The 13,067-nt window shown below is 40.5% G+C and overlaps 1 protein-coding gene across 2 annotated transcripts in view; it reads left to right on the top strand.

Moving 5' to 3' along the window:
• The window catches only part of RTN3 (reticulon 3), a 64,070-nt gene extending 53,133 nt beyond the window's left edge, over window positions 1–10,937 (top strand). Inside the window, exons 2-7 of one of the 2 annotated variants that reach the window (XM_005894146.3) lie at window positions 5,261–5,468; window positions 7,270–7,408; window positions 8,262–8,331; window positions 8,787–8,833; window positions 9,605–9,663; window positions 10,716–10,937. In XM_005894146.3, coding sequence (XP_005894208.1) covers window positions 5,261–5,468; window positions 7,270–7,408; window positions 8,262–8,331; window positions 8,787–8,833; window positions 9,605–9,663; window positions 10,716–10,761 — 569 coding nt within the window. In that variant the 3' untranslated portion in view covers window positions 10,762–10,937. The remainder of the gene's footprint in view (window positions 1–5,260; window positions 5,469–7,269; window positions 7,409–8,261; window positions 8,332–8,786; window positions 8,834–9,604; window positions 9,664–10,715) is intronic. The other variant, XM_070359960.1, reaches the window with a different exon arrangement.
• The last annotated feature ends 2,130 nt before the right edge of the window (window positions 10,938–13,067 follow it).

The following is a 13,067-nucleotide window of genomic DNA, read 5'->3' as shown; positions in this document are numbered from 1 at the left end:
AATTACCTTATAATCAGAAATCATGAGAAGTGTCTTGAATCCAGAATTAAGTTTATCTTGGTAAATGTTCTACACGTACTTGGAAAGAATGTATGTTCTGCTGTTAAAAGTGTAGAGTGTTCTTTTGAATGTCAAATTGATTGATAGTGTTTAAGTCTTATATCCCTATTGATTTTTTGTCTACTTATTCTGCCATTATTCAGAGAGGAATGTTGAAATCCCTGACTATAATTGCAAGTTTGTCTCATTTCTTTTTTTTTTTAATACCTTTTTTGAGATATAACTCATATACTATACAATTCATCCATTAAGGTTTACAACTAAATGATTTTTCCATCACCACTATCCAATTTTATAATATTTTCGTTCCCCCACAGAAAAGAAACCCCATACCCATTAGCAGTCATTTCCCATTTCTAACCAGCACCAGTTCAGTTCAGTCACTCAGTCGTGTCCAACTCTTTGCGACCCCATAGACTGCAGCACACCAGGCTTCCCTGTCCATTACCAACTCCCGGAGTTCACTCAAACTCATGTCCATTGAGTCAGTGATGCCATCTAACCATCTCATCCTCTGTCGTCCCCTTCTCCTCCCACCTTCATCTTTCCTAGCATCAGGGTCTTTTCAAATGAGTCAGCTCTTCACATCATGTGGCCAAAGAACTAGAGTTTCAGCTTCAGCATCTGTCCTTCTAATGAATATTCAGGACTGATTTCCTTTAGGATGGACTGGTTGGATTTCCTTGCAGTCCAAGGGACTCTCAAGAGTCTTCTCCAACACCACAGTTCAAAAGCATCAGTTCCTTGGCACTCAGCTTTCTTTATAGTCCAACTCTCACATCCATACATGACTACTGGAAAAACTATAGTTTTGACTAGATGGACCTTTGTTGGCAAGGTAATGTCTCTGTTCTTTAATATGCTGTCTAGGTTGGTCATAACTTCATCACCACAGCCCTAAACCACCACTCATTTACTTTCTCTCTCTACAGAGTTGCAGATGTTTTATATAAACATAATCATACAATATGTGGGATTTTGTAATTCATGTGTTAAAGTTGGCATAATGTTTTTACATTTTATCTATGTTACAATATGTAGTATTGGAACTTCATTCCTTTTTATGGCCAAATAATAATCGCATTGTATGGACATGTTCATTTTATTTGTCCATTCATCAGTTGATGGATTTTTAGATTGTTTCTACATTTTCCATGTTATGAATAATGCTTCTGTGAACACTGGTGTACATAAATTTTTGTGTTGTATGTTTTTATTTCTCTTGCACATTTGCTTAAGAGTGGAATTCCTGGGTCGTATAATAATTCTGTTGCACTTTCTGAGGAACTGCCAAATTGTTTTCCAAAGCAGTTGCAACATTTTTCATTCCTACTGGGAATGCATGAGGTTTCTCTGCATCCTTGCCAATATTTGTTGTTATATTTTTTATTATAGCCAATTTAGTGGGCTCATCGTGGTTTTGATTTACATTTCACTAATGACTAATGATGTTAAGCCTCTTTTTATATACTTATTGGCCATTTGCATATCTTTGGAGAAGTGTCTGTTTGGCTCCTTTCTCATTTTTTTACTTTTTTTCATTTAAGCTATTCTTTTTATTATTGAGTTATAACTCAATTAACCCTATTAGATAAATAATTTGAAAATATGTCCTCTTATTCTATGAGTTTTCTTGTCATTTTCTTGGTATGTTTATAACACAAAGGTTTTTAATTTTGATATAGTCCAATTTATCTTTTTGTTCTTTTTTTTCTTTTGGTGTACTGGAGTGGGTTGCCATTCCCTTCTCCAGAGGATTTTCCCCACCCAGGGATCAAACTCGGGTCTCCCGCATTGCAGAAATATTCATTACCATCTGAGCCACCAGGGAAGCCCAGTTTATTGTGTGTGTGTGTGTGTGTGTGTGTGTGTGTGTGTGTGTGTGTGTGTGATTTGTGCCTTGGGTATTGTATCTGAAAAAACATTGCCTAATCCAGGATCACAAAGATTTACTCCTGTTTTTTCTTTTAACAGTTTTAAGACACTTGATTTTCTTTTCTTTTTTCTGCCATGCTGCATGGCATGTGGGATCTTAGTTCCCCAACCAGGGGTCAAACCTGTGCCCCCTATGCAAGCAGTTGGAGTGCAGGGTCTTCAACACTGGACCTCCAGGGAATTTCCACTTGGAGTTTTCTGAAACAACCATTTCATATCTTTTCCTCACTCGATAAGCCATTGTCACCCCCCTGCCCCCAATTCCGGCTGATGACCTCATCTCCCTTTTGTTGAGGAAACAGAAACATCCAGAAGGGAATCTCTCCTCTTCCATTCTTCAGATCTGTGAATGGGCCTGTGTCTCTCTTCATCCTCTTCAAGGTTACCCACCTCCGCCTGGGCTCTTCTCCATCCCTTCTTTCTCCAGGACTTCACTGCTTCTGCTCCCTATCTTCAGTCTCTCCTTGTTTGTAACTAAAGCAAGCTTTATTAGCATTCTTATAAAACATATAAGCATGCCTTAGTGTTTCCCATCTTTGAAAACCCTTGGCTCCAGATGTTCTACTCCCCTTCATACCCACACTTCTTAAGCGTTTTCTCTCACACTGCCTCCATGTCTCACCAGTAATTCCTCTTCAACCCCCTCCAGCTATTCACTGAACCGCTCTGATCAGACACCAACGATCTCCATATTGCTAAGTCCCTTTTTCAGCCTCAGCACAATTAGCCAGTTTCCACACCCTTCTCCACAAAGCACTCCTGGGTCAGCTTCTGTGACTCCATACTCCTAGTTATCCCCATTTCCTTGGTTATTTCCTCTGTATCTTTTCTCCAGCTCCTCTACTTTTACTCAGCGACTAATATTGGAGCACCTCAGAATTAAGCCTAGGCCTTCTTCCCTATAAACTAGATAACCTTATCCATTTTCATGACTTTTAATATTATTTGTGTGCTGGTGGTTTCCATATGTGCCATCTCCAGCTCAGACTTGTCGTGTGTGCTCCATACTGCTAGATCTGACCACCTTCTCTGTGTATATCTCTAGACATCCATCCAGAACTAACATGCTCTCTACTCTGCTTTTTCTCATCTCAGTAAATGACACCACATTGGTCCATTTGCTCAGGCCCCAAAACTAGATCTCATCCATATTTATTTCCCTCTGTCACCTCCCACATCAGTTCATCATCAAGTTCTGACTGTCCTGCCTCCAAAATACAGTCTGTGTTTCCACTCCGCTCCATCCTGACCTAATCTAAACGCCCATCATCTCTGACTTGAACCCCCTGTGTTAGCCTCCTAGGGAGTCTCTCTGCCTGTACTCTTGCCCCATCCCAGTCCATTTTCATCAGAGAAATCATTGTAGGTTTGACAGTGGTTATCATTGTAGGCTTGACTATTTCTTGTCACAGTTTTCATGAGAAAGGGAGGCTTTTTCTAATTTGCACCAAGGTAGATTTGCATTTAGGCTAGCATTTTTATGCCTTTCCCTTCTCTGATGCATCAAGGTCTTTTTCTGTCTAGGCCCCAGCTTTTCTTTCAAATATTTCAGACTTAAAGAAGTCAAACAAAAAACTACCATATAACCTTTGCGCCTAGGGAGTCTCTCTGCCTGTGCTCTTGCCCCATCCTAGTCCATTTTCTTCTTGCTTCAGCTTCAGTCTTTCCAATGAATATTTAGGATTGATTTCCTTTAGGACTGACTGGTTTGAACTCCTTGCAGTCCAAGGGACTCTCAAGAGTCTTCTCCAACACCACAGTTCCAAAGCATTAATTCTTCGGCATTCAGCCTTCTTTATGGTCCAGCTCTCACATCCATACATGACTACTGGAAAAACCATAGCTTTGACTAGATGGACCTTTGTCAGCAAAATAATGTCTCTGCTTTTTAATACACTGCCTAAGTTTGTCATAGCTTTTCTTCCAAGGAGCAAGTGTCTTTTAATTTCATGGCTGCAGTCAACATCTGCAGTGATTTTTAAGCCCAAGAAAATAGTCTGTCACTGTTTCCATCGTTTCCCCATCTATTTGCCATGTAGTGATGGGACCAGATCCCATGATCTTAGATTTTTTAACGTTGAGTTTTAAGCCCACTTTTTCACTTTCCTCTTTCACCTTCATCAAGAGGCTCTTGAGTTCCTCTTCGCTTTCTGCCATAAGGGTGGTGTTATCTGCATATCTGAGGTTATTGACATTTCTCATGGCAATCTTGATTCCAGCTTGTGCTTCATCCAGCCGGCGTTTTGCATGAGGTACTCTGCATATAAGTTAAATAAGCAAAGTGACAATATACAGCCTTGATGTACTCCTTTCTCAATTTGAAACCAGTTCATTGTTCCATGTCTGTTTCTGACTGTTGCTTCTTGACCTGCATACAGGTTTCTCAGAAGGCAGGTAGGGGGTCTGGTATTCCCATCTCTTTAAGAATTTTCCAGTTTGTGGTGATCCACACAGTTAAAGGCTTTAGCACAGTCAGTGAAGCAGAAATAGGTGTTTTTCTGGAATTCTCTTGATTTTTCTATGATCTGACGGATGTTGGCAATTTGATCTCTGGTTCCTCTGCCTTTTCTGAATCCAGCTTGAACATCTGGAAGTTCTTGGTTCACATACTGTTGAAGCCTGGCTTGGGGAATTTTGAGTATTACTTTGCTAGCATGTGAGATGAGTGCACTTGTGCAGTAGTTTGAACATTCTTTGGTATTGGAATGAAAACTGACCTTTTCCAGCCCTGTGTCCATTGCTGAGTTTTCCAAATCTGCTGGCATACTGAGTGCAGCATTTCAACAGCATCCATCTTTGAAAGGATTGGAAATAGCTCAGCTGGAATTCCATCACCTCCACTAGCTTTGTTCATAGTGAGGCTTCCTAAGGCCCACATGTCAAGTTACCTTTGGTTTTAGTCTGTTGACCCAGCTGTTGATAATTTATAAGCCTGGTTTGCTTAATTTAGTCAACAGTTTTCAAGCTTTTCCCACAGTTGCTCTACTGAAACATTTAAAGTAAATGACACTTTATTCCATTGTACTGAGTAGCCATGACTAAAAACTAAGTTTCTATAAACCTATCCAGAAACCAGAAAAACCTTTGGCAGTGTGAATCATCGCTGATGTAGTTTGATTCTCCTTGGCTTTTATTTACTGTCTTGAGGAGGGGTGCACCTGTAACTGCACGCTAGTGTAAGGCGTGTCAGGCGTGCAGAACACGGAGTGGACAGTCCCGGCCCTGTGAGAGGTTGTCTAACTTAACCTCCCTTTTCTGTTGGCAGTGCACGACTTGATTTTCTGGCGAGATGTGAAGAAAACTGGCTTTGTCTTTGGCACCACACTGATCATGCTGCTGTCCCTGGCAGCTTTCAGTGTCATCAGTGTGGTTTCTTACCTCATCCTGGCTCTTCTGTCTGTCACCATCAGCTTCAGGGTCTACAAGTCTGTCATCCAAGCTGTACAGAAATCAGAAGAAGGCCATCCATTCAAGTGAGTTCAAGTATCATAAGTAATGCTCTACAACTTAGGAAAGGGTTTGCAGAGGCTGGTCAGATTCAAATCAGACCTGATTAGAAATCAGGAATTATAGGGCCTAATGCAGCTAATCAGTGGCATGAAACGTCAGCTTGAGACTCCTTTATGAAGTGACCAAGTTAGGCACCGGGAACTTCTTTGACAAACTAGAGGTTCACCTAAAAGGACTGTCTGAATTCCTGGGCAGGGTCGTCCTGTAGAGCAAGCAGGGCATCTGGACAGTGCTCAGTGAAAGGGGGTCCCAGGTACATGTTTAAGCCCCACATAGTTAATACTTAAAACAGCCTTGGAATGTTGTCGTTGAGGATGCATTCTTGGCAATATCAGAACTCAGTGTGTATATTCTTGGTTTTATCTCTCCTTTAGTTACCTTAATACCAGGGGCAAGTCATGATGAAGTCAGTAGGTCATGCATTTGTAGAATCCAGTTGCTAGCTTTTCCAACTGTGCTATGATTTAACAAATGTTTTCTCACCCCTTTCCTCTTGAAAGTCTTGGCCTGTAAAAAGTTTTAACATCAACAAATGGCAGTATTATTTTCAAATAGCAGGTTTTTAAAACCCCTTCTCGTGGAAAAAGAAGTATTTCTGTGGTCTCTCAGAACTATAACAGAATAGTGTCTGACTGCAGCTTTGGTCCTTGTCTTTTCTCCTGGTGAAAATAGAAGGAATGATTTAAGCTCTATGTGGCATGTTAAAAATTACTTGCAAATTGGTTTTAACAAATCAGTAGTTGTTGATTGATTGAGTGGATAAATTTTACTGTTTTGCCACAAGCTGCAATGTAGAAGTTTGTGTTTTTTTTTTTTCTCCTTTCGCATGACGCTGTTATAGATTTATAAAATGTGTTTTGCTGGGTTGTATTAATTACAGCATCTAATTTTTATAACTTTTGTGTTTGATAGTAAATATTTCCTTAATAAACAGAAAAGAAAAACATGCCTATTACTCTTCTGATTTTTCCCGCAAGACTGTAGGCTGTTTGAGGCAGAAGCAGTTTTATTTTTCTGATATCCCTACACCTAGTGGAGGGTCTGATACTCATGGGCACGCAGTAAGTGCTGAGTGAATGGACAGATTGTGAGCAGGTGGTTACATCTCGGTTCTAGAATGCATCCTGGGAACAGAACGCAGGTCTTTGTGTTTCTTTAACAAATATTTTATAATGCCTCCTTTATCATTTTGAAATGAAATTCGTAGATAATATTACTGGTAAACTATTACAACAAGCATTTCAGTCAATATTTTAATTTCTTAGAAATAACTACACCAAAAAAGAAACTAAAGATACTTTAGATCAGATACTTGCATGTACATTTATAATCTCCCTTACAGATGTGATTTTCCAAAATGGCAAAAAAAAAAATCTTAAGGTTTCAGTATAAACAAAATACAGTTTTAGACAATTAGGGATATGTTAAAATTGTGGGGAAAATACTTTGTTTTTGTATGTTCTGGGCTCCTGATAATTATAAATAGGTTCACCTTCATGAATATCCTATGAGATAGTAAAAGTTATGCAGGACATTGGGCAGTTCTTTATTGTACATGACTATCCCTCACTGCAGACATAGGGCAGCTTTGCCTCTACCTACCAAATGACAGCCATGTCCCCCCACCCCATGTTAGCAAAATCTGCCTCTGCAGATGTCACACACCCTTGGGGGGATTTCACCCTCTGAAGAACTTCTGTGCTAACAGAAACAGGTCGTCTCCTGCCATGTCAAATGTGTGACTGTTGTTTCTTCTTCTGGAAGAGCCTACCTGGATGTCGACATCACTCTGTCCTCAGAAGCTTTCCATAATTATGTGAACGCTGCCATGGTGCACATCAACAGGGCCCTGAAACTCATCATTCGTCTCTTTCTGGTGGAGGATCTAGTTGACTCCTTAAAGGTTAGTTGCCTCTACAGCTTTTGGTGGTGAGGCTGAGGAAAACCAGGGACTGAGTTATAATTCAGAGGAAAGGCAGTAAATAAGGTTTTATCAGACAAAAGCAAAATGTATGCTTGTCTCAATCAATCTATAAAAATGGAAGTAGGGGTTAGTAAAGAAGGTACTTTATGCGCCAAGAGAACTAACATCAGAATAAGGATAATGTATGTAATTGATAGAAATGCAGTTACAGTCTGTTTGGGGGCCTGAGAGAACCACTGAGTTCTTTTATGCACCCTCAAATGTATAACAGAAATGAGGTAACCATCTTGAAATTATTAATGGCATATATCACTAAATTTATGAGGACTTAGCTAGAAAAGAATAACATCAAATAACCTGAATTTTTTAAGATCCCCTGGTGGAAGGCATGGCAACCCACTCCAGTATTCTTGCCTGGAGAGAGGAGCCTGGTGGGCTACAGTCCATGGGGTCGCAAAGAGTCAGACACAACTGAGTGACTACTACTGCTAAGTCACTTCAGTCGTGTCCGACTCTGTGCAACCCCATAGACGGCAACCCATCAGGCTCCCCCATCTTTGGGATTCTCCAGGCAAGAACACTGGAGTGGGTTGCCATTTCCTTCTCCAATGCGTGAAAGTGAAAAGTGAAAGGGAAGTCGCTCAGTTGTGTCCGACTCTTCGCGACCCCATGGACTGCAGCCTACCAGGCTCCTCTGTCCATGGGATTTTCCAGGCAAGAGTACTGGAGTGGGGTGCCATTGCCTTCTCCAAACTGAGTGACTTCACACAGCCAAACCTGAATTTTGCATTATGATTATTCCTGCTTAACCCTCTGATGTTGGCCTTCACAGCTTGCTGTCTTCATGTGGCTGATGACCTATGTTGGTGCCGTTTTCAATGGGATCACCCTTCTGATTCTTGGTAAGGTGGCAAGGAAAATGTCTTCAGGCTCTATGAAGTAATTGGTAAGAGTAAGAACAAAGAGAGCTCAGCGTGGCTCCAGTCCTTTCACACTGGCCCAGCCTTTAACATCCATAAAGGCCTTGACTAGTTATTGGAGGAACCTGTGTTTGTGGGCACAGGTTTATTAAATGGTCCCACCTATAAAGAAACATCCAGATAACTAGAAATAAAGGAGAGTTGTCGAGATTTGGTTTAAATATGAGGATCTTCATAATTTGGAAATTATTAGTGGTACAAGAGGGAAGACTATATACCTGTATCTAACTCTCCTTAGTTGAGAGCTCTGGCCAGGATTTCTCATATTGATGAACTTCTGTGTTTCCCTGTATTTCATGAGGAAAAATATCCCTGTTACTCAGACTTTGTGACTGTCTCCATTGACACTTGCCGTGTCTCATGATTCTTTCTTACAGCTGAACTACTCGTTTTCAGCATTCCAATTGTCTATGAGAAGTACAAGGTAAGCATTTGTCTGTTTTTGAGTCAGATATGCCAGTTAATGTATGACTAATTTTAGTTCTTTTTTTATTTCTTTATTTATTTGGCTACATCAGATCTTTAGTTGCAGTATATGGGATCTAGTTCCCTGAACAGGAATTGAACCCGGGCCCCCTCCATTGGGAGCACAGAGTCTTAGCCACTTGACCACCAGGGAAGTCCTTAGTTCATTTTTTAGGCATTGAAAGTGCACAGCAATCTTTTCCTAGCCATTTTTACAGTCTAATTTTACAAGTCAAGTGCCTACAAGAAACTGGTAACTGGTTTCCTCTAAGAAGCGAAACTGAATGTCTAGAAGAGATAAGGGTAGAAAGGGAATTTACTGTGTTACCATGCTATGTGTCAGATGGATCTATTCCCCCAAAAAAGTTGAAAAAAAATGCTTAAATAAGAGCTGGTATCTGTGAAGAAACAAACTATTAAAGGAGTTGTGGGAATCCGTGAGTGTGAGCAGACGTCTGCATTGTAGAGTGGCTTATACCGAGTGTACTGGCTGCTGTGAAGTTGTTCTTGATAGACTGTTGTCCATCATCTGACTTGATTCATGGCTTTTTGGTATTAAATGAATTAGTCTCACCAGGAGTCAGAACATATTTGTGTTTACTGAATGTAGATTAGACACACAGTTTCTGGTATTGAGAAAATGATGGTTAAACTAGGCTAAAGAATCTTACCTTCAGGAAAATTGTTAATCTGTGTGTTGCCACAACTGAATGACTTTTCTTCCTTGAAGACCCAGATTGATCACTATGTTGGCATCGCCCGCGATCAGACCAAGTCAATTGTTGAAAAGTGAGTATGCTTAGGTTCCACATTTCATCATGACATGAGCTTTTTTCCCCCCAGTTGTTTTTAGTCTCCTATGTAAAATGCTAATACCAAAGAAAGTAATTTTTATCCTGGGGAAAAGGAAAAGCTTGGTTAATGGTTTCATTTTACTAGAAATTATTTCATCTGCTCCTTTGTAAAGCATTCTTTGTATCTTAAACTGAAAAGGATCAACAGAGTTAGGACCACTCTGCCTTTTTGAACTGGTTTTTAAATGTTTGTGGTTGTCTACTCACCATTTAGTTTCACAAATATCAATATTAAGCCAAACTCTTCTTTCCCTTTTTAGAAATAAAACTTGTAGTAAATAAATATATTAAAGCTCAAAACTACCTCTTTTCTAAGACTACATATCCTTCTGTTTTAATCAGTTTCATATTTAAATCAAATAATAAAATATTGGTAGAATTTTTATGACTCCCTATATCAAGGAACTGTAAGTTAATATTTTTCCATATTTTCTTCAGATACTCTTTAAGAAACAAAGCATCACAGCAGTTAAATTCTCTTTGTGCCCACCCCCCACCTTTCACACCCCAGGTTTCAGTGCTTTTTCTAGCTTTGATATGAGGAAACCTTGTCTATATCCAGACAGCCCAGACTTAATGCAGGATCTTTACCTACTTTTTTGCTTTCTTAGGTAGACACTGGAGCTAAAGCCCAGCAAGGGCAGTTCACACAGATTTGTATATGGTTGTTGCTTATTCCTACAGAGCACAGCCAGCAGGCAGTGTGCTTACGTGTGCCTCATTCTCTGTTATCCCCAGAGAAGGGAGCCAGGAGGTTTGGGCAGCGAGAGAGGACAGGCAGCAGGCTCAGTGGCAGGGAGCGGGTGGATCTTGGGGGCTCTCTTCGGCTCATCCCAGGCCAGACTCAGCCCCTGCCCAGTGAAAATGGGAGTGTTGTTCTCAGGACACTAGTGAGTCCCAGAGCTGTCTTCTAGGATCAGTGTTAAAACAAAAATCTACAACTAATGTCTGTATTTTCACTCTTTTTTTCTTTCCTTTTCCCAACAGGATCCAAGCAAAACTCCCTGGAATCGCAAAAAAAAAGGCAGAATAAGTACATGGAAACCAGAAACACAACAGTTACTAAAACACCATTTAATAGTTATAACGTTGTTACTTGTACTATGAAGGAACATGCTCGGTGTCAGCTTGAGCCTGCATTCCAAGCTTTTTTTTATTTGGTGTTTTCTCCCCTCCTTTCCCTCTACCCTCAGTATCAAGCACAAGAATTGTTGGACTTAAACAAGAACTGATACCTTAGAAAACCCAAAAGAATAAAGAAAGAGTCAAATTAATAGGATAAATCAGTACCTTAATGATGGTGGAGCTTTTACCTGTAAGTTGAAAGGAAGGGGAAAATTGGAGGTAAAGGAGAAAATGAAAAATAAAAACACATCTCTTGGGTTCTTGTATCCAAATTTCAAGGACTAGTCAGTCTTCTAGAGCTTCCCATCATAGTTTTGCCCTTATTTTTAAGTTAAGAAATAATGATTAACTTATGAAGAAATTATCTGGGGACAAGAATGGGATCCTTCCCTTGTTTTTGTTGTTGTTTTGCAGTCCTGATCCCATCTTTCTGCCCCACGACGTGAGCAGCTACTCCTAATCTTCTTCTTTTTCATTAAATGATATAACTTTCAACTCTGTGAATAACTTATAGTTGATAGTGATGATTCCTGATTCCCAGAATACCATCTGATAACCAGGAATGGAGTTGGAAGGTCGGACGGAGGAGCGCACAGGAGCGCTGCTGTGACTCCCGCGCGTCCTCAGGAAGGAAAGGCTCCGCGTGGGGGACGGTGGTGTCTGTGTCGTTTGTTCTGGACACCAGTTCTGAGCTGTAGTTGGAGAGCTTATTCCTGAATGTGCTTTCCTCCCTCTTTCCTCCCCTCAAGTTCAATAAATATGGTTGTACTTTTCTTATTATAAAATAAATGTCTGTAACTGCTGTACACTGCTGTAAACTTGTTAGAGAAAAAAAAAATTAATCTGCATGTGGGCTCCTCCGTTATTGAGTTATTGTAATCCTGTCTCAGTCCGTGGCGGGGAAACATTCTCAAGAGGTGAGCTACAGAAACACAAAGGCCTTTTTCTCTTTTCCCTGCACACTCCATCTTTACCTGTGCTCATCGTTTTACCCTGAGGACCAAAGCTGCGCTGGCGTGCGCGGAGACCGTATCTGTGGTTGAGACCCCACAGATGAGTGTAGGGAGGTGCACTTTGTGGTTCAGGTGGGGTTTTAACTTAGAGGCTGGCTTACTGGGCGTGTGTTATTTGAGGATTCCTTCCATCTTCAGGCACTTAAGCTGTCTCAGCACCTGTACCGTGGTGCAGGTTCCTCCTTTTGAGAGTGTTTTCCAAGAAGCTGTAGGTAAGGGTGACCAGGCAGGGCAGATTGTGTTGGCGGGCTCCATGCGCAATTAAAAGACAACAAACAGTTCACGTTGATAACAGATGGAGGGCATTTGGGAATCTTTGATTCCCACTTGAGACTTAACGTCTTCCTCCCCTTCCAACATTAAAATTCAGTAAACTTGAAAGAAAATCATCTGCGAATTCTTTCAGGTTGTAACTGACAGTCGTGATAATCCAGACAGAATATGCACTTGTGACTTTAAAGTAAGGGCTATAATCTTTGACGGTCCCAAAGCAGTGCAGCTCTGTAGAAGGTAGTGGAAGGATCTTTTCTTTCTACTTTGTTGAGAAAATTACTTAGGAATTTAGATGGGTAAAGGTACCTTGCCTTACTCCACTCTTATTTTCTTAGCCCCCTTTCCTTCTGAAATGTTTTAACTCATTTCACGTCATGGTAGGAAATGCACTCTCCACCTTCATTCCTTTGCCCTCCCAAGAAGTCAGTGCACTGATTGTCTTTTTGGGCTTCCCCTCCTAAGGGCCTTTCCCTGCACAGGAAGCCTCCACACCTAGCTTTTGCTTTGTCACTGCTGTGTTCAGATTGATTGGACAGATCTTTGTGCCACACAGGAATTTTTTTTTTTTTTTTTTAAGAAAAATCTATAGGTGAAAAATTACTAATGAAACTGTGTGCGTATATGTGCGTGCAACATAAAAGTACAGTAGCACCAAGGAGCTTGAATCTTGGTTCCTGTAAAATGCAAATTGATGTGGTATTAATAAAAAAGAAAAAAAGAACAGTGACTGTGCTGTCATTCTGCTAACTTTATTCTTTATACACAGTTTGGGTAAAGTAAGAACCAAACAAGGCTTCCACTGGCCCCCATCCCCACTCCACTTTCGAGGCTTTAAAAAGTGATTAATAGTTGATACTAGTAGTGATTTCCAAGATTGCAGAATTTCCATAGTAGAACAAAGCTGTGCATTTGGTTTCTGAAAGAAAAT

Source organism: Bos mutus, chromosome 22 (assembly GCF_027580195.1).
Source record: "Bos mutus isolate GX-2022 chromosome 22, NWIPB_WYAK_1.1, whole genome shotgun sequence".
In the NCBI taxonomy this organism is placed as follows: Eukaryota; Metazoa; Chordata; class Mammalia; order Artiodactyla; family Bovidae; genus Bos; species Bos mutus.
Note: the sequence above shows the minus strand (reverse complement) of the source record. Positions and strands in the feature narration are given on the sequence as shown.